This window comes from Microcaecilia unicolor, chromosome 8 (genome assembly GCF_901765095.1).
Source record: "Microcaecilia unicolor chromosome 8, aMicUni1.1, whole genome shotgun sequence".
In the NCBI taxonomy this organism is placed as follows: Eukaryota; Metazoa; Chordata; class Amphibia; order Gymnophiona; family Siphonopidae; genus Microcaecilia; species Microcaecilia unicolor.
In genome coordinates this window covers 194,352,283-194,376,990 of record NC_044038.1, presented here as the reverse complement: position 1 = coordinate 194,376,990, position 24,708 = coordinate 194,352,283, and the positions used below count along the sequence as shown (strand labels likewise).

The following is a 24,708-nucleotide window of genomic DNA, read 5'->3' as shown; positions in this document are numbered from 1 at the left end:
AATCCCCTGTCAAACCTGCAACTTAAGAAAAACTAAGGGAAATATCAACTTAACAATACCTCTCTAACAAATAACATAATAAATTATATAAATACCTTATTATAAGTTAAGCCTCCAACAGTGTCATGGGATCTCAACGTAATCCTCACCCAGCTGATGAAAACTGCTTTTGAGCTTCTTGATTCCTGTCATCTGAAGTATTTGACCTGGAAAGTTGTGTTTTTGGTGGCAATCACTTCAGCTCGCAGGGTCAGGGAGCTCCATGCCCTAGTGCCTCATCTGCCTTACATTAAATTTCATCACAACAGAATAGTTTTTCACATGCACCCTTAAGTTCCTCCTAAGGTAGTGTTGGAGTTCTAGCTTAATCAGTCAGTCGTTCTACTAACATTTTTCCCCAAAACCACATGCCCATCCTAGTAGAAGTGTACTGCATACCTTAGACTGCAGGTGAGCCTTAGCCTTCTTTCTCCGAGGACAAGCAGGCTGCTTGTTCTCACTGATGGGTGACGTCCACGGCAGTCCCTCCAATCGGAAACTTCACTAGCAAAGGCCTTTGCTAGTCCTTGCGCGCCCATGTGTACCGCGCATGCGCGGCCGTCTTCCCGCCCGAACCGGCTCGTGTTCGTCAGTCTTCTTTTGTCCACGCTCGGGACGGTCGTGTTTTGCGCCGTTTCGTGCCCCTCAAAGTTGACCCTCGCGCGTCTTCGCGATTTCGTTAAAAAAAAAAAAAAGAGAAGACCTCGGTCTTGTCCCTTCCCGTGTGTCCAGTTTGTTTCCCCGACGTAAGTTTCCTTTCGCTTTCGGGGTAGGCCTTTTTTGGGGCCTCGGTACGGGTTTTTTCTCTCTCCCTATTTTTTGGTGCCCTTAGTCGCCATTACGAATTTTGATTTCGCCGGCGTGATTTTTCCGCCCATGTCATCGAAGTCTCCCAGCGGCTTCAAGAAGTGCACCCAGTGCGCCCGGGTAATCTCGCTCACTGATAGGCACGCGTCGTGTCTTCAGTGTCTGGGGGCTGGGCACCGACCGCAGGCCTGTAGTCTTTGCGCTCTTTTACAGAAGAGGACTCAGGTTGCGAGATTGGCCCAGTGGAACGTGTTGTTCTCGGGCTCTTCGTCGACAACAGCACCGGAGTCATCAAGTGCATCGACGTCGGCAGCATCAAGACCTTCGACCTCGGCATTGACTGCATCGAGGTATCGACCCTCTGCATCGTCGGTACCGAGACATCGAAAGGCTGCGTCGGCGTCGGTGGTACCGGGACCTCCACTGTTGCTGATGTCGTCGGAAGGTGGTGCTTCGACTGGAGTGCAGGTGAGGGCTGTCCATTCCCCCGCTGGTGGCGGTGAGCCTTCGGGTGGGTCTCCCCCTACCCTGAGGGCTCCTGCGGTACAGCTCCCCCCCCCCCCCTCCCCGAGACCGACCTTCTTCGGCCTCGGCCCCGAGGAAGAGACGGCTGGATTCTACGTCCTCCTCGTCGGTACCGGGAAGCTCCGGTGACATGCTTCGTTTGAAAAAATCAAAGAAGCATCGACACCGGTCTCCTTCCCGCATCGGTACCGAGAGCTCTGGGTCACCGAGGGAGTCGGCACCCAGTAGGCATCGGCACCGGGAGGACCGCTCACCCTCTGTTCAGGAGGTGTCGATGCACTCCACCTTGGACAGCCCGGAACAGCCTCCACGCCCGGAACAGACTCTGACCTCGACGCCTGCATCGGCTTCCATGTCTTTCTCCACAGCCGCTCTGCACGAGAGTCTCCGGGCCATTCTCCCGGAGATCCTGGGAGAGCTGTTGCGCCCTTCCCCTCTGGTACCGGGGGTGCTTGCGCCACCAGTACCGTCGAGTGAGGCGCCGGCTGGCCCCTTGCCCGGGGTGAGGTCTCCGACATCGGTGCCGCTTGCGGTACCGACTGCGGCCGCCTCCCAGGAAGGCTCCCCGTCGGCGGAGGGAGCTTCGCCGGTGCTGGCGAGGGAGTCTACCTCTTGATGCTCCCACCGTGGCCGTGTTTCCACGGAGTCGGGCACAGCTTCAGACACAGGTTCATGAACTTGTGTCTGATACCGATGGTGAGGCCTCGTGGGAGGAGGAGGAGAACATCAGATATTTCTCTGACGAGGAGTCTGAGGGTCTTCCTTCTGATCCCACTCCCTCCCCTGAAAGGCAGCTTTCTCGAGAGTCTGTCTTTTGCGGCCTTTGTCCAGGAGATGTCTACGGCCATCCCCTTCCCAGTGGTTGCGGAGGATGAGCCCAGGGCTGAAATGTTTGAGCTCTTGGACTATCCTTCTCCACCTAAGGAAGTGTCCACAGTACCCATGCATCATGTCCTAAAAAAGACATTGCTGGCGAACTGGACCAAGCCTTTAACTAATCCCCACATTCCCAAGAAGATCGAGTCCCAGTACCGGATTCATGGGGACCCAGAGCTGATGCGCACTCAGTTGCCTCACGACTCTGGTGTGGTGGATCTGGCCCTAAAGAAGGCTAAGAGTTCTAGGGAGCATGCTTCGGCGCCCCCGGGCAAGGACTCTAGAACCTTAGACTCCTTTGGGAGGAAGGCCTACCATTCTTCTATGCTCGTGGCCAAAATTCAGTCTTACCAGCTCTACACGAGCATCCATATGCGGAACAATGTGCGGCAGTTGGCGGGCTTGGTGGACAAGCTCCCTCCTGAGCAAGCCAAGCCATTTCAGGAGGTGGTCAGGCAGCTGAAGGCGTGCAGAAAATTCCTGGCCAGAGGGGTATATGATACCTTTGATGTTGCGTCCAGGGCCACTGCTCAAGGTGTGGTGATGCGCAGACTCTCATGGCTGCGTGCCTCCGACCTGGAGAATAGGATCCAGCAGCGGATTGCGGACTCCCCTTGCCGAGCGGACAACATTTTTGGAGAGAAAGTCGAACAGGTGGTAGAGCAGCTCCACTAGCGGGATACCGCTTTCGACAAGTTCTCCCGCCAGCAGCCTTCAGCATCTACCTCCTCAGGTAGACGTTTTTATGGGGGAAGGAAGACTGTTCCCTACTCTTCTGGTAAGCGTAGGTACAGTCCTCCTTCTCGACAGCCTGCGGCCCAGGCTAAGCCCCAGCGCGCTTGCTCTCGTCAGCAGCGTGCGCCTCAGCAAGGCCCCACGGCTCCCCAGCAAAAGCAGGGGGCGAGCTTTTGACTGGCTCCAGCAGAGCATAGCCGACATCAACGTATCAGTGCCGGGCGACCTGCCGGTCGGGGGGGAGGTTGAAAGTTTTTCACCAAAGGTGGCCTCTCATAACCTCCGACCGTTGGATTCTTCAAATAGTCCGGCAAGGATACACCCTCAATTTGGCCTCGAAACCTCCAAATTGCCCACCGGGAGCTCAATCCTACAGCTTCCAGCACAAGCAGGTACTTGCAGAGGAACTCTCCGCCCTTCTCAGCGCCAATGCGGTCGAGCCCGTGCCATCCGGGCAAGAAGGGCTGGGATTCTATTCCAGGTACTTCCTTGTGGAAAAGAAAACAGGGGGGATGCGTCCCATCCTAGACCTAAGGGCCCTGAACAAATATCTGGTCAAGGAAAAGTTCAGGATGCTTTCCCTGGGCACCCTTCTTCCCATGATTCAGGAAAACGACTGGCTATGCTCTCTGGACTTGAAGGATACCTACACGCACATCCCGATACTGCCAGCTCACAGGCAGTATCTGCGATTTCAGCTGGGCACACGTCACTTCCAGTACTGTGTGCTACCCTTTGGGCTCACCTCTACGCCCAGAGTGTTCACGAAGTGCCTGGCAGTAGTAGCAGCAGCGCTTTGCAGGCTGGGAGTACACGTGTTCCCCTATCTCGACGATTGGCAGGTGAAGAACACATCCGAGGCAGGAGCTCTACAGTCCATGCAGATGACTATTCGCCTCCTGGAGCTACTGGGGTTTGTGATAAATTACCCAAAGTCCCATCTTCTCCCAGTACAGAGACTCGAATTCATAGGAGCTCTGCTGGATTCTCGGACGGCTCGTGCCTATCTCCCAGAGACGAGAGCCAACAACTTGTTGTCCCTCGTCTCTCGGGTGCGAGCGTCCCAGCAGATCACAGCTCGGCAGATGTTGAGATTGTTGGGCCACATGGCCTCCACAGTTTATGTGACTCCCATGGCCCGCCTTCACATGCGATCTGCTCAATGGACCCTAGCTTCCCAGTGGTTTCAGGCTGCTGGGGATCTAGAAGACGTGATCCACCTGTCCACGAGTTTTCTCAAATCCCTGTATTGGTGGACGATTTGGTCCAATTTGACTCTGGGACGTCCTTTCCAAATTCCTCAGCCACAAAAAGTGCTGAGTACGGATGCGTCTCTCCTGGGGTGGGGAGCTCATGTCGATGGGCTTCACACCCAGGGAAGCTGGTCCCTCCAGGAACGCGATCTGCAGATCAATCTCCTGAAGTTACGAGAGGTCTGGAACGCTCTGAAGGCTTTCAGAGATCGGCTGTCCCACCAAATTATCCAAATTCAGACAGACAACCAGGTTGCCATGTATTACATCAACAAGCAGGGGGGCACCGGATCTCGCCCCCTGTGTCAGGAAGCCGTCAGCATGTGGCTCTGGGCTCGTCGTCACGGCATGTTGCTCAAAGCCACATATCTGGCAGGCGTAAACAACAGTCTGGCCGACAGGTTGAGCAGGATCATGCAACCTCACGAGTGGTCGCTCAACTCCAGAGTAGTGCGCCAGATCTTCTAGGTGTGGGGCACCCCCTTGATAGATCTCTTTGCATCTCGAGCCAACCACAAAGTCCCTCAGTTCTGTTCCAGCTTTCAGGCCCACGGCAGACTGGCATCGGATGCCTTCCTCTTGGACTGGGTGGAAGGTCTGCTGTATGCTTATCCTCCCATACCTCTGGTGGGGAAGACTTTGTTGAAACTCAAGCAAGACCGAGGCACCATGATTCTGATTGCTCCGTTTTGGCCGCGTCAGATCTGGTTCCCTCTTCTTCTGGAGTTGTCCTCCGAAGAACCGTGGAGATTGGAGTGTTTTCCGACCCTCATCACACAGGACGAAGGGGCGCTTCTGCATCCCAACCTCCGATCTCTGGCTCTCACGGCCTGGATGTTGAGAGCGTAGACTTTGCCTCTTTGGGTCTGTCAGAGGGTGTCTCCCGTATCTTGCTTGCTTCCAGGAAAGATTCCACTAAGAGGAGTTACTTCTTTTTATGGAGGAGGTTTGCCGTCTGGTGTGACAGCAAGGCCCTAGATCCTCGCTCTTGTCCTACACAGACCCTGCTTGAATACCTTCTGCACTTGACTGAGTCTGGTCTCAAGACCAACTCTGTAAGGGTTCACCTTAGTGCAATCAGTGCATACCATTACCGTGTGGAAGGTAAGCCGATCTCAGGACAGCCTTTAGTTGTTCGCTTCATGAGAGGTTTGCTTTTGTCAAAGCCCCCCGTCAAACCTCCTACAGTGTCATGGGATCTCAATGTCGTTCTCACCCAGCTGATGAAACCTCTTTTTGAGCCACTGAACTCCTGCCATCTGAAGTACTTGACTTGGAAGGTCATTTTCTTGGTGGCAGTTACTTCAGCTCGTAGAGTCAGTGAGCTTCAGGCCCTGGTAGCCCAGGCCCCTTACACCAAATTTCATCATAACAGAGTAGTCCTCCGCACTCACCCTAAGTTCTTGCCAAAGGTAGTGTCGGAGTTCCATCTGAACCAGTCAATTGTCTTGCCAACATTTTTTCCCCGTCCTCATTCCTGCCCTGCTGAACGTCAGCTGCACACATTGGACTGCAAGAGAGCATTGGCCTTCTATCTGGAGCGGACACAGCCCAACAGACAGTCCGCCCAATTGTTTGTTTCTTTTGATCCCAACAGGAGGGGAGTGGCTGTAGGGAAACGCACCATATCCAATTGGCTAGCAGATTGCATTTCCTTCACTTACGCCCAGGCTTGGCTGGCTCTTGAGGGTCATGTCACGGCTCACAATGTCAGAGCCATGGCTGCGTCAGCGGCCCACTTGAAGTCAGCCACTATTGAAGAGATCTGCAAAGCTGCGACGTGGTCATCTGTCCACACATTCACATCTCATTACTGCCTGCAGCAGGATACCCGACGTGACAGTTGGTTCGGGCACTCAGTGCTTCAGAATCTGTTCGGGTTTAGAATCCAACTCCACCCCCCTAGGCCCATGCTTATTCTGTTCCAGGCTACACTCTCAGTTAGTTGGATAAAGTGTTAGGTCAATCTCAGTTATGTCCTCACCGTTGCGAGGCCCAATTGACCATGTTTGTTGTTTTGAGTGAGCCTGGGGGCTAGGGATACCCCATCAGTGAGAACAAGCAGCCTGCTTGTCCTCGGAGAAAGCGAATGCTACATACATGTAGAAGGTATTCTCCGAGGACAGCAGGCTGATTGTTCTCACAAACCCGCCCGCCTTCCCTTTGGAGTTGTGTCTTCCCTTGTCTTTGTCTTGCTACATATGGGACTGACGAACACGAGCCGGTTCGGGCGGGAAGACGGCTGCGCATGCGCGGTGTGCATGGGCACGCGAGGACTAGCAAAGGCCTTTTTTTTTTTTTTAACCCAAATTGGATGGGGGTGGCCATCAGCTAACGTATACTTTTAAATTGGATAGCAGATTGGATGCATCTCCTTTGGTTATGCCCAGGCTGGGCTGACTCTTGAGGGTCACATCAAGGCTCAATATCAGAGCCATAGCTGCGTTGGTAGCCCACAAGATCAACCTCCATAGAAGAGATTTGCAAAGCTGTAACATGGTCATCTGTCCACACATTCACATCTCACTATTACCTTGACCAAGATATTTGGTGCATCAGCCACTTCAGGCAGACGGTTTTGCAGAATTTGTTCGGTGTCTAGAATCCAACTCCACCCTCCTAGGCCCTATTTTATTCTGCTCTAGGTTGCACCACACAGCTAGTATGTATATAGTTTCAGGTTAACTGAAGTTTTAGCCTTGACATTTTGAGGCTTTATTACCCTAGCTTTGTTGTTTTTGGTGAGCCTGGCAGCTAGGGATTCCTAGTTGTGAGAATATGAAGGCCTGCTTGTCCTTGGAGAAAGCAAAGTTACTTACCTGTAGCAGGTGTTCTCCGAGGACAGCAAGCCAAATATTCTCACATACTCTTTCACCTCCCCTAGGAGTTGATTTAGGCTGGATATTCTCACATCTGGGTGACATCAGGTGCAGAAGCTGACTAACGAGCATTGTAGAAGTTTCTAGCAACATCCCACTGTGCATGCGCTCGTGCCTTCCCGCCCGACAAGTGAAAAAGCATAACATATGTCGTGCGGGAAGGCACCAGCGCATGCACAGTGGGATGTTGCTAGAAACTTCTACAATGCTCATTAGCTTCTGCACCTGATGTCACCCAGATGTGAGATTATCCAGCCTGCTGTCCTCGAAGAACCCCTTTGCTTTTTTTGAACGTTGAACCCACTACTAATTATCAGCTCATGTATTCTGACAGTATGATATAAGGGGCTGGGGATGAAACAGAGAACTAAATGACTTGCTGTGTAACTTCTTTCTCAATGCTTTCTCTCTTGGAGAAGTGAAGATGGCTGAAGAGGAGAATGTGGAAGCTGAAATCATTTACCCCATCACATGTGGAGAGAGTAAAGCCAACCTGATCTGGAGGAAGTTTGTGTGTCCAGGAATAAATGTGAAGTGTGTGCAGGTAATGACAGCACAGGTAACCTCATGACTGTCTCTCTTTGCACTTTGGCATTTTGAGTTGTTAATGGGCAAGAAGAACCCTGGAATCTAAAACTCTGCTGTTCATTGGCCTTGAACCCAGTCTCACGTGTCAGAACTTGGAAGTGATCCACACAGAAAGTGCCTGCATATTACATTTATGTATAAACGGTTTTTATTGATGGACAAACTTCAATTCAAACATAGTAAATGCTTACAGTGTATACCTTACCGATATTTCTATAACAGCAACGTATCTTACAGCGTGTTGCATATTACATTTAATAGGTACTCCATATGGCAAAATGTTAGAGGCATCAACCATGGTAATAGACCAGACAACTGAGATGTCAGTTAGTTTGAAGTGGTATGTTCCTCACTATGTGGCTTCAGCTGGGCAGTAAGGAGAGACTGCCAAGAACAGGAAATCAGTAGTGAAGTAGGGACCCTGAGGCGCTCTGTCTATAGTCTTCTGTGTTGGGCCATGGTACTGCTGTGCTGTAAACTGAACTGTGCTGGATATAGTCTGCAACAGAATTTCTTTTGGTGTTTCTTCTAATAAATACTGCTGATTTTGAAGAGCTACATCTTCTCCAGGTCTGTCCTAGCACCTGGGATGTCTCCTCTTTTACCCCTCACATCTTTTTTTCTTTGACAGTATGATGAACACCTGATCAGTCCCAAAGAGTTTGTGCATTTAGCTGGCAAGTCCACACTGAAAGACTGGAAGAGAGCAATTCGGATGAATGGGGTCATGCTGAGGTGGGTTGGTTTCTTTCTCTGGTCATGTTTCAAACCCAGGTATCACATGTGGAAGAGCTGTGACTTCTCTATCATTTTCAGTTACACCTATGTCTGAGATCTTACATGTTCTGTGTTTCTGCTTCCAGGAAAATCATGGACTCAGGGGAGCTAGATTTTTATCATCATACCAAGGTCTGTTCCAACACTTGCCGAAGTACCAAAATTGATCCCTCTGGGGCCCGTGTGTCTCTCAGCAGCCAGTCATCCACGGAATATATTCCCATCACTCCAGCCACCACAGACAGTATGTATGTTCTTCACTGAAGTTTTGTGGTGGCATAAGAAGTTATGCACTACATGTCTAGTTTTCCCATTCTATCCTAGTTTTTCCCTGCTGGTATTACTTTTTAAATATAATATACAAGTTAAAAACATGTTAAGGATCTATACCTGTAGCTTAGCAGTAGTAGCTATATCTGTAGCCCTGTGGAAGACCTGGGCTCGAATTTTGGTCCTACCATTTTTTTCTCAGGGGCAGCTTGGGGATAGAGATGCTGTGGAGAAAGTCTTCACTTCATTTCTTAAATGTGAGACCTAGAAGCCAGACTTGGGGTGCATATGTACCTGATTTAGCTGATTACTGTCGTTGAACTGGCTGCGCTAGTGATGGTTGAAAACAAAAGCTGTGCCCAACAGAGACCATGTTCCAAACCCTATTTCAGAAAAATAGGATGCAGTGATGCTTTGCAGTGGATGCAAATAAACCTATGAAACTGGGTGCAGATAAGAATTCTGCTTGATCTGAGAGGTTCTCATTTGCTGTGGTAGCTGGCTGGTGTGCATCAGGTGTGATGTTTCACAATATACACAATAGGAAACATACATGTAGCAGGATGATAGGTGTCTTCTACATAAGAACATATTTGCCATATTGGGTTAGATCAGGGGTAGGCAACTCCGGTCCTCGAGAGCCACAGGCAGGTCAGGTTTTCAGGATATCCACAATGAATATGCAGGAGATAGATTTGCATACCATGGAGGCAGTGCTTGCAAATCTATCTCATTGTGGATATCCTGAAAACCTGACCTGCCTGCGGCTCTCGAGGACAGGAGTTGCCTACCCCTGGGTTAGATGAAAGGTCCATCAAGCCCAGTATCCTGTTTCTATCAGTGGCCAATCCAGATGAGTTTCAGTTGCCCCAATTTGGTGGAAAAGTATTACAAAGAACGTTAGAGAGACTGATTTCTACAAGTTTTAAAAGATCACGGAAACCAGGCAAGGTTTGAGTTTTTTCAGTCAGTTGATGAAACTTTGCCAGTGGAAATCTGGATATTCATAAGTTAGTTGGTTGTTAATATATTGTGTATGTGTGAAGCACTTTGGACAAATTGTTTGTAGTTGCAATGTGTAGGCGTTTCATAGAGATGAAGAACAGCTGATCACTGTCCTATTTTGGTCCTAACAGACATTAATCTTGAAATCATATTTATTTTAAACTATATTCTGTTTGTGTTCTTGCAGTGAATGGATCGCCTGCAACCATCACTATAGAAGCTTGTGAGGACAGCAGTGATTGGATTTCTTCTATTGGGGGTATGTATTGTCAATTGGGATTGGACCAGTGCCATGGGAAGTTTATCTTGATCAGTTCTCTACTTTGTAGTCATATCTTACCTGGAAAGAAAGAGGACATGTCCTTCTCAAGAATAGCCTGGAAAATCTCATTGTCCAGTAGAGTTGCCTGGCTTATAGTACCTTCTATTGCCTGTGAAATAATCAAAATGCCCACATTGGTGCAAATATTATGATTCCTTGTTTACTGGTTGGATTTCCACAAATACTGAATTACACACATCATTTTGCTTGATTATTGACATGAATGCAAACTAGCTGTAGCTGTGGTGGTTTGGGCCTATTTTTTGTGTGAGCAAAATTGTAAAGGAGCATGCAAGTAGTTTTGAAAATGTCCAACTTAAACACATTCTTAGGGAGGATAAAAGAAGTGTTGGTTGTCTTTAATACTATCTGAAAGACTAATCAATAATTTCCTACTTACCCATTCCATCCCGCTCATGATTTTATAAACCAATCATATCCCCTTTCAGTTATCTCGTCAAGCTTAGACTGAAGTGGTTAGGGCTATTTTCTTCACATGAAAGCTGTTCCATCCACTCTATCATTTTGGTTGCCCCTCTCTGTACCTTTTCTTGTTCCTGTGTATCTTTTTTTGAGGTGAAATGTCCAGAACTGCAGACAGTACTCAGGATATGGTCACACCATGGATCAATACAGCTGGATTATTCTGAAAGGAATCATAATGCCTAATATTCTATTTTCCTTTTTGACCACGTCACACTGAGGCAAGAATTTCAGCATATTATTCACAATGACTGCTTTTCCTAAGCAGTGACTCCTAATATGGCATTTTGTACCTGTAGTTTTTATTACTTTTCTCTATATGCATTATTTTCCGCTTGTTCACATTAAGGGGAGAGGGGCGTTATCAATGTGAGCTATTGTTAAAATGTGTTATTTTACTGTTAACCTCAGTTATTAGTAACTAGGTCTTCATAAAATGGGACCTGTGCTAAAATAGCATGAATTAGTGGTAAATTAACACATCTTAACAGTAGCTCACATTGATACCTATGCCCCCAAACTCATCTGCCGGTTAGATGTCCAGCCCCCCAGTCTCACTAGATCCTCCTACAGCTCATCACATTCTTCTGTTGGTTTAACAGCTTTGAGTAGTTTTGTATCTTCAAATCGATTATCTTGCTCATCATTCCCCATATCATGTATGAATATGTTATACAGCTTCAATACAATTACAGGCCCCTGTGGTACTCCATTACTAACCTTTTCTCCATTTGGAAAACTGACCATTTAGTCCTATCTTCTGTTTCCTGTCTTTGAGCCAGTTTCCAGCCCATTGTAGGACATTTCCTCCTATCCAATGACTTTTTAATTTCCTGGGGACTCTCTCATGAGGGGCTTTGTCAAATACCTTTTGAAAATCCAGATGCAGTATGTTTTGTGTCCACCAGAAATGTGTCCAAACCTTTCCAGCTTTCCTTGGTGTCCTCACCAGACCAGTTCAGGACCTTCGGTTTGTGCTTGCTGACCGGCAGATGGAGACAGAGAAAAACAGCACTGTGAGCCCTGTTCTATAAAGGCAGTGTATGGCTCCAGCACCAGTATTTCTCTGTAGTCTGGGATCATGTAATACAACTGCAGAACTTGTGGTGGTTCCCTTCCTCTGCACAACACTTTCAATGACAGCTCTGTGCTGCCACTTTCAGTATAATGTTTCCTGGCTGCCTGAATTTCTAAAAGGCTCTGATTTTACTTGTTGCAACCTTTCTTTCTTTTTTTTTCCCCATAGATGAGACCTTTGGGTTTTGGCAGGGACTGAATGATGCAGGCCTGCTAGATGAAGTGATCCAGGAGTTTCAGCAGGAGCTGCTGGAGACCATGAAAGGCTTACAACAGCGACTGCAGGATACTCCCTTACAGCTGCAAGGTAAGCACTTTCTCTCTCTCTCTTTCTTTCTTTCTTTCTTTCTTTCTTTCTTTCTTTCTTTCTTTCTCTCTCTCTCTCTCTCTCTCTCTCTCGCAGAGCTGATTGTGTTATCTCATGTTTGCAATTATCTTTTTCAAGATGCCATCTTACTGAACAATACTGTGCAGAGCTTTGGCATGTTGGACTTGGTGAAGAAGATTTTAGCAAGTCACAAAAACCAAATGGATCGCTCAAGAGAACAGCAGGCAAGAGATTTGGCAGGTGAGGCGGGGGGGGGGGGGGGGGGGGAGGGAGGATCTTAAAACAGTAGGCGAGAATGCAGGTAAACAGCTGAAATCTATAGCTTGTCTTTGTTGATCTTTGTACACTGTCCTTTCTTGTTTCCTTTTGCTAGCACTGGAGCAGCAGTGCGATGAGCACAGAAAGCGAGCCAAGGAACTAAAGCACAAATCCCAGCACCTCAACAATGTTCTGATGACCCTGACTCCTGTCACTATCCCTTCACCTGTGAAAAGACCTCGACTCTCACGTGCCACCTCTGGCCCTGCTGCCATATCCATCCCTTCTTCGACTCAGGGAGTGCCAGTCTCACAGATAATTAGCCTTCCTTCCAGGAAAATGGTGTCAACTCTTCCTGGAACTCTTGTAAGCAAAGGCTCCTCGCAGGCCAGCTCTCCATTCTTAGGTGGATACACAGTCTTGGCATCACAGGGTTCATCTTTCCCCAGTGCACTGGAGATCCACCCCGACTCCTCCAACCTCACTGTTCTCAGCACTGCAGCCATTCAGGATGGTAGTACTGTAGTGAAGGTGCTAAGTCCGTTCCAGCTGCTCACGCTGCCTGGACTCGGGACCACCCTGCAGAATGTGGCACAGATGGCTCCTACTGGCAGCACCATCGTAGCTCTAGCAGCCTCTGTGGCAGAGGAAAACAGCACCACTACAACCATTGAGGTGTCAACTCTGGCAGAAGAACAGGAGCAGAAGTGAGAGACTTGAGGCGAGGGCACACGAGAGCTGTGTCTGCAGATAGATATGATGAGGATACCCAAGAGCAAGAAGAAGGCCAAAACTTCTGTCAAGGTAGAAAATCTGATCACTGCCCTATGTATCGAGACATCCTGGCCTGTTGGCATTCATTGGGGTTGGGGGGCTTTGGAAAGGAATGAATGGTACTGAGAAATGCAGCCACCCTCAGGAGATTGGGAAGGAAAAATCAATTCATGTGGTAGGAGCCAGATGGTATAAGTGATTACTGTATTGCTAGGGGTCAGAAACTGTGAAGTCTCTGAGCATAAAGGATGTATTACTGAACAGCAGTGAGGAGGATGCTGGGAGTAGTGAGCCTGCCCTTGCAGGTAAAAAAAAAATAAGGTTTTATGATATCTTCCTTTCCCTGAAATACTAATGAGGGCACTTTTAGGTTGGTATTTTAGAAAGAGCATTTCTTAGATTTAATAGACTAATTCTACTGTTTCTGGTTTAGAGCTGCATAAGACAGAGGATTGATATGCATCAAAGGTTGCTTGCTGAAAGCAGGCGGCAAATCCATTAACAAATATCTATTAGTGCAAGAGGAAGGAAAGGCAGCTGACCTGAGACCTGGTCCTTGCATTTCTAGTTCTTTTTTTAATATTTGGATTGATTCACCTGGCTTTGTAAGGGAGCTGCTGTAGTCTGATACTAAAGGAAAGATTTCAGTCATTTTCTGGGAATGTAAAGAAATTTGTCTTCTAAGAGGATCATAAGTCTTTGTGTGTATATCAGTGTGTTGGGCAGGAAACAGCATCCCATTCTAGGGCATATATATAATATGACCCATTTCTCACCGGTACACATATTGCAGGGCTCTTGATTTCTCTCTTAAGAAGTTCCTTCCCTTGTCTTGAGCCTCTTCCGGAGTGTGGCCAGTCTTTGAGAAGTCTCCTAATGTGTATGTTCAGACATGGGAACAGTATTCTAGGTACTGACTAATTTCACTGAGTGTGCCCTCAGCCTGCGGCCGGCCTGTGTGTAAAGTCATGAAAATAATAAATAAGAGAATCCTAAATCTGTTTCTCAAGAGTGGTGTTGAGAGGACTGTGATTTTTCATAATGTAAGAGTGAGTTCCACCTCTGCCGACAGACAAACAAGAGCTTTCCCCAGCTCCTCCCTGCCCTCGCTCCCCCAAACACATCAGCAAAGTTCTAAAAAAAAATCAAATAGAATGGGCTTCCATCTGTAGAATTATCATCTGCAGGAAGTTCTCCTAATCAAAACTGTTTGCATGACACAAAAGGCCTACTCTGCTGTGTGCACATCCTCCTAGAATTAGAGCTGAACTGTTCACTGACATCTCTTTGGAGTTCTCTATGCTGTTGCATTTCCTCAGATTGCATAGGGATACTATGCAACTCAAATAGAATATTTATTGCATCATACAATGCAGAAAATTTGACATGGAAACTGTAGGTAAGCCAGTTCATTCTGGCACACCTGAGTCTTGCTCGCAAAGAGAAGGCTTGTACAAATACTTTCCAAGTCTGTGTCTACCTGCTGGAAGATGTTCCAGGAGGAAAAGTGGTATTTTTTTGTTCCACAGTATTTTGTATAATGTTTTGTCAGTATCAACTTGGTATTTGGAATTGAAATTAAAATAATTTTTACACATATGTTTAAAAACTGAGTAGTTTTGTTTGTTTCCTTATGCTCTGCCTAACAACGAATCTGATAGGACCCTGGAGAAATGTTTGAACTATTTCCACAGATCTCATCCCTTCTGCTGATGAAATGGTTCCGCAACCTGTCTGAGATCCAGATGTCACTTGCAGCCTTATCATGGAAACAGAGGCTGACACTTGGGCTTGGGCATGTGCCCTATAATATCGCAGCATGGAGCTCGGGTCCAGCCAGAAGAATGTACTGATTCAAATAGAGGAGATGCTCAAGAAAGTAGTGCATTCTAATGTGCAACAAAATGGTGCTGGCTTGGAGCATACTGGTGCCATCTCAACTAACAGCAGGGCAGGAATAACATAAGATTTACTTGGGGTAAGAAGGAGGTCTGGTAGAAGATGGGGCAGGTAAGTTAAGGTCATGAAGGGCATGTTGAATTGCTTAAGTAACCGTACTAGCTTGGGGGAGACAGCCCAGATATCGGGCATCTTTGTATTTTATAAATAAATAAAATGGTAGCCAAGTGGAAACAAAAGGGATAACTAATGACATTTGGGAGGGTTTTCCCTAATGTTTATGAAACAAAGCAGCAGCACATCCCTACTATTTACTTTTTTTTCAGTGTGTCACTTGTATGGAGCTCAATTGTCTGTGCTATGTTTGTGCTTTCTCCAAGGACAAACAGGCCATAATATTCTCGTCATCCAATGGAGCCCTTTGCAGACGCTGCCCAACATCCTGTCTCTTTAAAAGGCCTTTGGCATAATTCCACCACACATGAGCGCATGCCTTCCTGCCTGACATGCAAGCGTAGGACCAGCAGACTTCAGTTTTTTGCGGAGCAAAGAGGCTGTATTTGTGGCCTTTCCTCAGCATGTTTTTTTCCTGGTGCCTTCCCTGCAGGTATTTTGCTTATTTTCCTCATTATTTTTTAGTTTTTAGCCCCTCTAGTGTCCCTAGAGCTTTTTGCACGGGTTTAACTTTCCTATCTTTTTACAGCTCCAGAGGCCTTCTTAGGCCTGAGCTCTGGCTATGTTGCAGCGACCTTTTTTGGGGGTGAGCGGCCTTTTTTCCCCTCACCGTGTGATTTAGCATCTGTTGTTTTCTCCTTCATGTCCCAGAAGGTTCCCAGTGACTTCAAGCACTGTTCCAAGTGTAATAGGGTCCTCTCTGGGACTGATCCCTCTAACTGGTGTCTCCACTGTTTGGGGCCAGGTCACAATGCTCCTTCCTGTGTCCTCTGCCTGTGCATGCAAAAAAGGAGTAGCCTAGTGGTTAGTGCAGCGGACTTTGATTCTGGGGATCTGGATTCAATTCCCACTTCAGCTCCTTGTGACTCTGGGCAAGTCACTTAACCCTCCATTGCCCCAGGTACAAATAAGTACCTGTATATACTATGTAAACCACTTTGAATATAGTTGCAAAAACCACAGAAAGGTGATATATCAAGTCCCATTCCCTTTCTCTTTCCCCCTTTATGCTGCTTATCCTAGAAATAAGCAGTAGATTTTCCCAAGTCCATTTTAATAATGACTTATGGACTTTTATTATTATTTTTTTTTTAGGAAGAAACATTTTTTAAACCCCGCTAAGCTAACTGCTTTTTACCATATTCTCTGGCAACGAATTCCAGAGTATAATTACATGTTGAGTGAAGAAATATTTTTTCCAATTCGTTTTAAATTGACTACTTTGTAGCTTCATTGCATGTCCCCTAGTCCTAGTGTTTTTGGAAAGAGTAAACAAGCAATTCATGTCTACCCGTTCTACTCCACTCATTATTTTATAGACCTCTATCATATCTCCCCTCAGCCGTCTTTTCTCCAAGCTGAAGAGCCCTAGCTGCTTTAGCCTTTCCTCATAGGGAAGTTGTCCCATCCTCTTTATCATTTCCGTCACCCTTCTCTGTACCTTTTCTAATTCCACTATATCTTTTTTGAGATGCGGTGACCAGAATTGCACACAGTATTCAAGGTCTTTGCAGACACTCTCCCACTAGAGCGGGCTGCAGAGTTTTGTGAGTTGGCTACAAAGCAGGAGTGCAGGACATACCTTTCTAGGGGCACTTTTGATGTTGCATCCAGGCTCTCCACTTTGGGAGTAGGGATGCATAGACTCTCATGACTGCTCATCTCTGACCTTGAACCGGCAGTTCAGGAGAGATTGGCGGACGTTCTGTGCCAAGGAGATAATCTTTTTGGGGACAAGGTGGAGGAGGTCATGGACCTCATTAAGAACGATTCTGACACCATTAAGTCCCTGTCTTGGCAGCCTCCTTCAGCATCCTCCGCCTCTTGGAGGTTTTGACTGGGCATAGAAAAGGTACCTACTAATGTCAAAGGCATGGGTTACTCCTTCTTCCTAACAGGCCTAGTTTTAGTGTTCTCGCCCTTGCTAGCAGTGCACCCAGAAGAGCTTTTGACTGGCTTCAGGAAGACATAACTGCCATCCCAGTAGCCATCCTGTACAACCTGCTGGTATGGGGGAGGCTGAATTGTAACCAAATTGTCCGTCACGGTTATGCACTCCATTGGTGAAAATGTCCTCCAGATTGCCCACTGAGATAATCTTAGCTCTCTGCACAAGGAGGTACTTGTACAGGCCAAAACAGATAAACCTGTTCCACCAGGAGAAGAAGGGATTCTATTCCAGGTACTTCCTTGTTCCCAAGAAAATGGGGGGACCATGTCCCATCCTAGACCTCAGGGGCCTGAACAATTATGTGGTCAAAGAAAAGTTCAGGATGCTTTCCGTGGGCACCCTTCTTCCTATGAGTCAGACAAATGATTGGCTATGCTCCCTGGACTTAAAGGATGCCTATACTCACTTCCTATGGCTGGGAAGTATCTGAATGTATCTCAGCTTTCCTGTGGGGAAACACCACTTCTAGTACTGCATCCTGCCATTTGGCCTTGCGTCAGCTCCTAGGGTCTTTACCAAGTGTCTAGTGGTAGTCACAGGGTCACTACGCAGACTTGGAATTCATGTGTTTCCCTACCTGGATGACTGGCTGATCAAGAGCACATCAAAGGAATGTGCTCAAGAGTCCGTACAGAGAACTATTTGAGTGTTTGAAGCTACTAGGGTTTGTGATCAACTACCCCAAGTTCCACCTCCAATCAGTACAGCAATTGGAATTCATAGAAGCCATGCTAGACAGTGCAGACGAGGATGGATACTCTCATTGCCATCGACATTCAAGTCCAGAGCAGCCAGCAGGTCACAGCTCTGCAGATGTTGAGGCAGGCTACATGGCCTCCACTGTCACATCACCCCATGGCACGCCTCCATTTGTGGGGCACCCAGTGGTCCCAGGCCAGGGGGAACCTAGCGGATGTTATCCAGATCACCCCATAGTTGGTTCACTTCCTACTTTGGACAATTCAATCCAATTTGACCCCAGGACAACCATTCCAAATTCTTCTGCCTCAGCAAGTGTTGACTACAGATACATCCACTCTGGGATGGGGAGCAGATGTAGATGGTTTTCACACCCAAGGGGTTTGGTCTGCCCAAATCATCTCATTGCATATCAACCTCCTGGAGGTTCGGGTAATTAAGAAACATCTAAAGGCGTTCAGAGATCGACTGTCAAACTAAATTATCCTTATTCAAACAGACAACCAGGTTACCATGTATTGTGTAAACAAGCATGGGGGTATGGGTTCCTACCCCTTGTGTCAGAAAGCAGTTGGAATGTGGCCGAGGCAACCAGTCAGAGCATGGTGCTTTGAGCCCTATATCAGGTGGGGAAACAGAACAACAATCTGGTAGACAGGCTGAGCAGGATTATGCAACCACTTGATGGGTCTCTGAACATGGCTGTTGCCCACAAGATCTTTTTGCCACTCATCTCAACCACAAAGTCTCTCAGCTCTGCTTCAGACTCAGATCGCATGTCAGCCTAGCAGCAGATTATTTTCTCTCCATTGGGGAACAGATCTTCTATATGCATATCCTCCCATTTCTCTGATAAAGAAGACTACTACTACTAATCATTTCTATAGCGCTACTAAACATACGCAATGCTGTACACATATGCAGGTACTTTCTCTGTCCCTAGAGGGCTCACAATCTAAGTTTTTGTACCTGGGGCAATGGAGCAGGGTTAAATGACTTGCCCAAGGTCACAAGGAGCTTCTGTGGGAATCAAACCTAGGTAGCCAGGATCAAAACTAACCATTAGGCCACTCCTCCAGGCAAGACCGGGGGACAAGACAAGTGTGGTTTCCCTCTACTTTCTGGAGTTGTCCTCTGAAGAACTGTGGACACTGGAGTGTTTTCTGACACTCAGAACGAGGGGTCTCTTTTGCATCCCAATCTCCAGTCCCTGGCTCTCATGGCTTGGATGTTGAGAGTCCAGAATTTGTCTTCTAGCAGCTGCCATAAGTGTCTCCAAGGTCTTGCTGGCTTCCAGAAAAGATTCCACTGAGAAATTAATCCTTTAATTGAAGGAGGTTTGTTGTCTGGTGTGCAGTGGCGATCCTTGGTCGGCTGCCACCCAGGGTGGATCACCGCTGTGCACCTCCCCCCACCGGGTGCAGTGGCATCCGTCCCCCCGGTGCAGCATGACACCCCCCCCCCCCCCAGGTGCATTCTTACCTGCTGGGAGCAGCTGTGCGGTTGTTGATTCCGCTGGTTCCATGCTCCCTCTGCCCTAGAACAGGAAGTAACCTGTTCCGGGGCACAGGGAGCAGGGAACCAGCAGAGCCGACAGCCGCACCCCTCCAACAGTGTGCACCCGGGACGTACTGCCCCCCACCACCCCGCCCTCAGTATGCCACTGCAAGGCCCTAGATCTCCCTACACAAAAACTATGTGAGTACCCTCTGCACCTCTCTGAGTTTGGTTTGAAAACCAACTCTGTAAGAATTCACCTCAGTGCAATCAGTGCTTTCCATCACCATGTGGGAGATAAGCCCATCTCTGGACAGCCTCTAGCGAAGTTTGCTGTTGACTAAAGCCCCCTGTCAAACTTCCCATTGTGTCATGGGACCTCAGTGTCATCCTCACCCAGCTGATAAAAGCTCCTTTTGAGCCGCTTGAATAAGTACCTGACCTAGAAGGTCTTATTTTTGGTTGCGGTCACTTCAGCTCGCAGGTTAACTGATCCACCTTATAAGAAGTTTCATCATAAGAACATAAGAGGTTTGGACAAGGGATTCCAAGATGGCTGCTAGCACCTAGATGTGTTTGGACCTCACTATTCCTTGCAAAGTAATGCCGAAAAGATGAGGGAGAGCGCCAGCTCGAGCTTCCCTGACTCCTTCCCTCTTACCTTTGGGCCCGATGGACCTTTTCGCGAGGCCCCGAGGACAAGCCATGATGGTTGGGAGCGGTCCCGTTGGAGCCGCCGGCGTTGTTGAGGTTTCGGCGGCTCCTGGGCTCGATGTCACGCTGAGCCCTGACCCACGAGCGTCCCTTCCGCAGCCACAGATGACCAGCTCCCCTTCTCTGAGACCGACGGGGCCCCCGCCACATAGCAAAGAGGGCACGCCGTCGAGAGAAGCCCAGGAACAGCTAGAGAGGGGGATTCAACTGGATTCCCTTTCCGGGAACCAGACTGAGACCGAGGAGGTATATATTCCTGCTTTAGGAATTGCAGAGCAAAGAGGGACAGAGCGGTGTAAGGAGCCAGAACGTGGAGATATACCTCTCATGCAGAAACCGGCAGAGGTAACTTTAGAATCCCTTTGGGATTTGATTTCTAATTCAATACAAACTTCCACATGCCAACATGAGGTACTAACTAAAAAGATAACAGAAATGGAAAAAAGATTTGAAAAAATAGAAGAAGATATGAAATCTTTGGCAACTTGTGTTGAAATTGTTGAAAAGAATGTAGTTAATTTAACAAATTTACAAACGGATATGCTGAAAGATTTAGTGATATTGAGGAAGAAATCTGAAATGCATGAAAATCATACGAGAAACTATAAGATTCTTGAATTTCCCCAAAGTAAAGATGGTACCCCCAATTGCTATGTTAAAAAGATATCTTATTGAAATTATGGGAGATCCTGAATCTGCTAAGCCACCATTTACTCAGGCATATTATATTCCTCAAAAAGAGGAACAAAACGATTTAAACCTGACTGCTCTACTGGAAACCTCTGAAACAGAGCAAGGCAAACCGGCAATGTTGGTGGCCACTGTGGCCCTGCTGCCTGATAAGCAGTGGCTCTTTAAGATGTTTTTCAAAAACAAGGATAAGTTATTCTTGGGACTGAAAATCAACTTGTTTCCTGATGTTTCACGAGAGACCCAGAAAAGACGGAAACAATTCTTGTTACTGAAACCGGCTGTTCTCCAGATGGAAGGTGTATTTTACCAAAGATTTCCCTGTAAATGTATCATAAGATACAATTCACTTAAATATGTTTTTATGGAGCCTTCAATTTGACATCATTTGTTGCCTCAAAAAGGGTTTTGAGATAGCTCAAATATAAGACAAAATTGTTGTCCTTAGTTCTAGGTGCATATCCTTGAATTTGATTTCCTTCTTTCTCCTCAATTTGATTATATTGGAATCCAATATTATGTGGACTTGAGTATCATTATTAGGTTATAAATAGTTCTTGTATAATTTTCTTCAGATACTGTTCTTGATCAAGTGTTGATTCTTGATAATGTAATGTGAAAAGATAAAATTTAAAAAAAAAAAAGGTTTGGACAAGTTCCTGGAGGAAAACTCCATAGTCTGCTATTGATACAGACATGGGGAAGCTACTGCTTGCCCTGGGATTTTTAGCATAGAATGTTGCCTCTATTTGCCCTTGTGACCTGGATTGGCCATTGCTGGAAACAGGATGGTGGGTTTGATGCACCTTCAGTCTGTCCCAGTATGGCAATACTTACGTTCTTATGCTCTTTGAGTACCCTTGGATGTATGCCATCCAGTTCAGGTGATTTGCTACTCTTTAATTTGTCAATTTGGCTCAGTACATCTTACACGTTTACCGAGGTTTCTTTCAGTTACTTTTCATCATCACCCTTAAAAACCATTTACTTTACAAACAGATCTTTTACATCTTCTTCCGTAAAGACAGAAGCAAAGAATTCATTCAGTTTCTCTGCTATAGCTTTGTCCTTCCTGAGCACCCTTTTTGCTCCTTCGTGATCTAACAGTCCCACGGATTCCCACACAGGCTTTCTGCTTCTGACGTACCTGAAAAAGTTGTTACTGAGAGTTTTAGCCTCTGCAGCAAGTTTCTCTTCATATTCTCTTTTAGCGTTCTTTATTAATGTTTTGCATCTGATTTATGTTGTTTCTTATTTTCTTCATTTGGGTCCTTTTTCCATTCTTTGAAGGACAATCTTTTGGCTGTAATAGCCTCTTTTACTACACTTTTTAACTATGCTGGCTGTCGTTTTCTCTTCTTTCCACCTTTGCAAATATGTAGAATGCATCTGGTCTGGGCTTCCAAGATGGTATTTTTGAATAATGTCCACACCTGATTTGGTGACCTAACCTTAGCAGCCGATCATTTTAGCTTCTTTTTAACCATTTTCCTTATTTTATTATAATCGCTCTTTCGAAAATTAAATGTAGCTACAGTAGGTTTCCTTTGAGCTACTATCTGGGATGAACCTGAAAACTTGATCGTGTTATGATTACTGTTTCCCAGGGGACCCAACACCGCCACCTCACACTATGCCCAGCATGCCACCGAGGACCAGATCCAAAATGGCTCCCCTTCTTGTCCGTTCCTCGGCCAGTTGCTCCAAGAAGCAGTCATTTATTACGTGTTGAAATTTTATCTCCCTAGCACTCCTTGATGTAACATTCAGTCAGTATTGGGGTAATTGAAATCAACCATTATTATAGTGTTGCCCAATTTGCCATCTTTCTCAGTATCTGAAAATATTTCTTTATCTGTCCATTTTGTCCCAGCAGACAATAATACAGCCCTACAAGAATACGCCTTCCCTTCACACATGGAATTTCTATCCTTAATGATTCCATCTGCTGTTTCCTGTGGAATGTTTATTTTATTTGACTCAATTCCCTCTTTAACATATAGGCAAATCCCCCTCCAATTTGATCCTCTCTATCATTGCGATACAATTTGTACCTTGTTAACACAGTATCATTTAGTGTGCTATGCATTCTAACTCTCCCATCTTATTTTTTTAGATTTCTAGCATTTGTATACAGGCACTTCAAATTGTGTTTTTTTTTCCTTGGATCTACAAGCTGCTTAGAAGTTGAAGGTGATAATGTGCATCCTTTATCCTGCTTTCTCATTAAACACACCTGGCCTACTTTCAGCATTGTTGAAACCTCTACTGGGATTCCCTAAATGTCCTATTTCAATAGTATCCTTCAAGGATACTCCACACTAAACCATGCACTCCTGGGCGACTGTCAGTCCCTCCCCCCCCCCCCCCCCCCCCCCATTCTAGTTTAAAATCTGCTCTATCTCCTTTTTAAAAGTTAGTGCCAGCAACTTGGTTCCATCCCAGTTAAGGTGGAGCCCATCCTTTCGGAAGAGTCTCCCCCTTTCCCAGAATGTTGCCCAGTTCCTAATAAATCCAAATTCCTCATCCCCTTCACTAATGCCTTTTCAGTCCTGTGCATGGAATGAGGAGCATTTCTGAAAATTCTACCCTGGAAGATCTGGACTTCAGCTTTCTACCTAAGAGCCTAAATTTGGCTTCCAGAACCTCCCTCCCACATTTTCCTATGTCATTGGTACCCATATGAACCAAGACAGCCAGCTCCTCCCCAGCACTATCTAAGATCCTGTCTAGGTGACGCGTGAGGTCTGTGACCGTTGCCCCAGGCAGGCAAGTGACCAGGTGATGCTCACATCCACCAGCCACCCAGCTATCTACATGCCTAATGATCGAATCACCAACTACAACAGCTGTCCTAACCCTTCCCGCCTTCCCACCTGGGCAGAAATTCTTGGAGATATATCCTCGGTGTGAGAGGATAGTGCACCCCTGGTGGGCAGGTCCTGGCTACAGGAGTACTTCCTACTTCACCAGGGTGATATTCTCCTTCTAGGAGACCTCCCTCCTCCAAGGCAGCATAGGGGCTGCCAGACTGGAGGTGGGACTTCTCTATAACATCCCTGAAGGTCTCCTCTATGTACCTCTTTGTCTCCCTCAGCTCCTCCGCTACTGTAGCCTCAAAAGAACAGACCCACTCTCTGAGAGCTAGAAGCCCTTTTCATTGGGCACACACATATAACTGCTCAATGCAAAAGACTGAATAGCTCCTCTCTCACTGCTGGACTTCTGTCTGTCTCCATCTTAGTATTTTTGATTTTGTCAATAATTTAAAACTTCCTAAGCTAATATAAAAAGAAGTCTTTAGCTTATATGGCATTGTGTGATTTATTTAGTGTAATTTATTTAGTGTTTTCTTCTTAGAAAGTAATGAAATATAATTAAATCACTGTAAGAGCACTCTTCCCTTGTTATCCTAATTAGAATAACTGACTATAAATGAAGAGTTGTACTAGGGGTAATTTTCTGCAAGCACCCTAAGTTCCTTCCTAGGGTTGTGTTGGAGTTCCATTTTAACCAGTCTTGTCCTGCCAACATTCTTCCCCAAACCACATGCCCACCATGGTGAAAGTGCACTGCACTTTGGAATGCAATTGAGCCTTTACCTTCTATCTGGGGCAGACTAAGGCCAATAGACCATCCATTTTTATTTTGTTTCTTTTGATCCAAACAGGATGGGGTAGCCATCAGCAAAGGCAGTTTATCCATTTGGCTGCCAGATTGCATCTCTTTTGCTTATGCCCAGGCTGGGCTCACTCTGGAGGGTCATGTCACGGCTCACAATATCAGAGTCATGGCTGCATCAGTATCCCACCTGAGATCAGCCTTTATCAAGGAGATCTGTAAGACTGCAATGTGGTCCTTGGGCCACATGTTCACTTCTCACTACTGTCTGAAATAGAATACCAAACACAACAGGCAGTTTGGTCAGACAGTACTGCATCTGTTTGGTGTGTAGAAACCTTCTCCCACCCTCTTAGGCCCGTTATTTCTGTTTTCACAACCAGTCTGTATGTAATTTCAGGTTGATTTGTTTCTTAGGCATTGCCCTATTGTCCTAGTGTTGTTTTCAGTGAATCCTGGTAGCTAGG

The 24,708-nt window shown here is 46.6% G+C and overlaps 1 protein-coding gene across 3 annotated transcripts in view; it reads left to right on the top strand.

Annotated features, from left to right (window-relative positions):
- GMEB2 (glucocorticoid modulatory element binding protein 2) overlaps nt 1-14,595 on the top strand; it is a 103,444-nt gene extending 88,849 nt beyond the window's left edge. For 2 of the 3 annotated variants that reach the window (XM_030213339.1, XM_030213340.1), the window contains exons 4-10: nt 7,531-7,658; nt 8,334-8,437; nt 8,566-8,723; nt 9,942-10,013; nt 11,806-11,943; nt 12,082-12,204; nt 12,338-14,595. In XM_030213339.1, coding sequence (XP_030069199.1) covers nt 7,531-7,658; nt 8,334-8,437; nt 8,566-8,723; nt 9,942-10,013; nt 11,806-11,943; nt 12,082-12,204; nt 12,338-12,933 — 1,319 coding nt within the window. In that variant the 3' untranslated portion in view covers nt 12,934-14,595. The remainder of the gene's footprint in view (nt 1-7,530; nt 7,659-8,333; nt 8,438-8,565; nt 8,724-9,941; nt 10,014-11,805; nt 11,944-12,081; nt 12,205-12,337) is intronic. The other variant, XM_030213341.1, reaches the window with a different exon arrangement.
- The last annotated feature ends 10,113 nt before the right edge of the window (nt 14,596-24,708 follow it).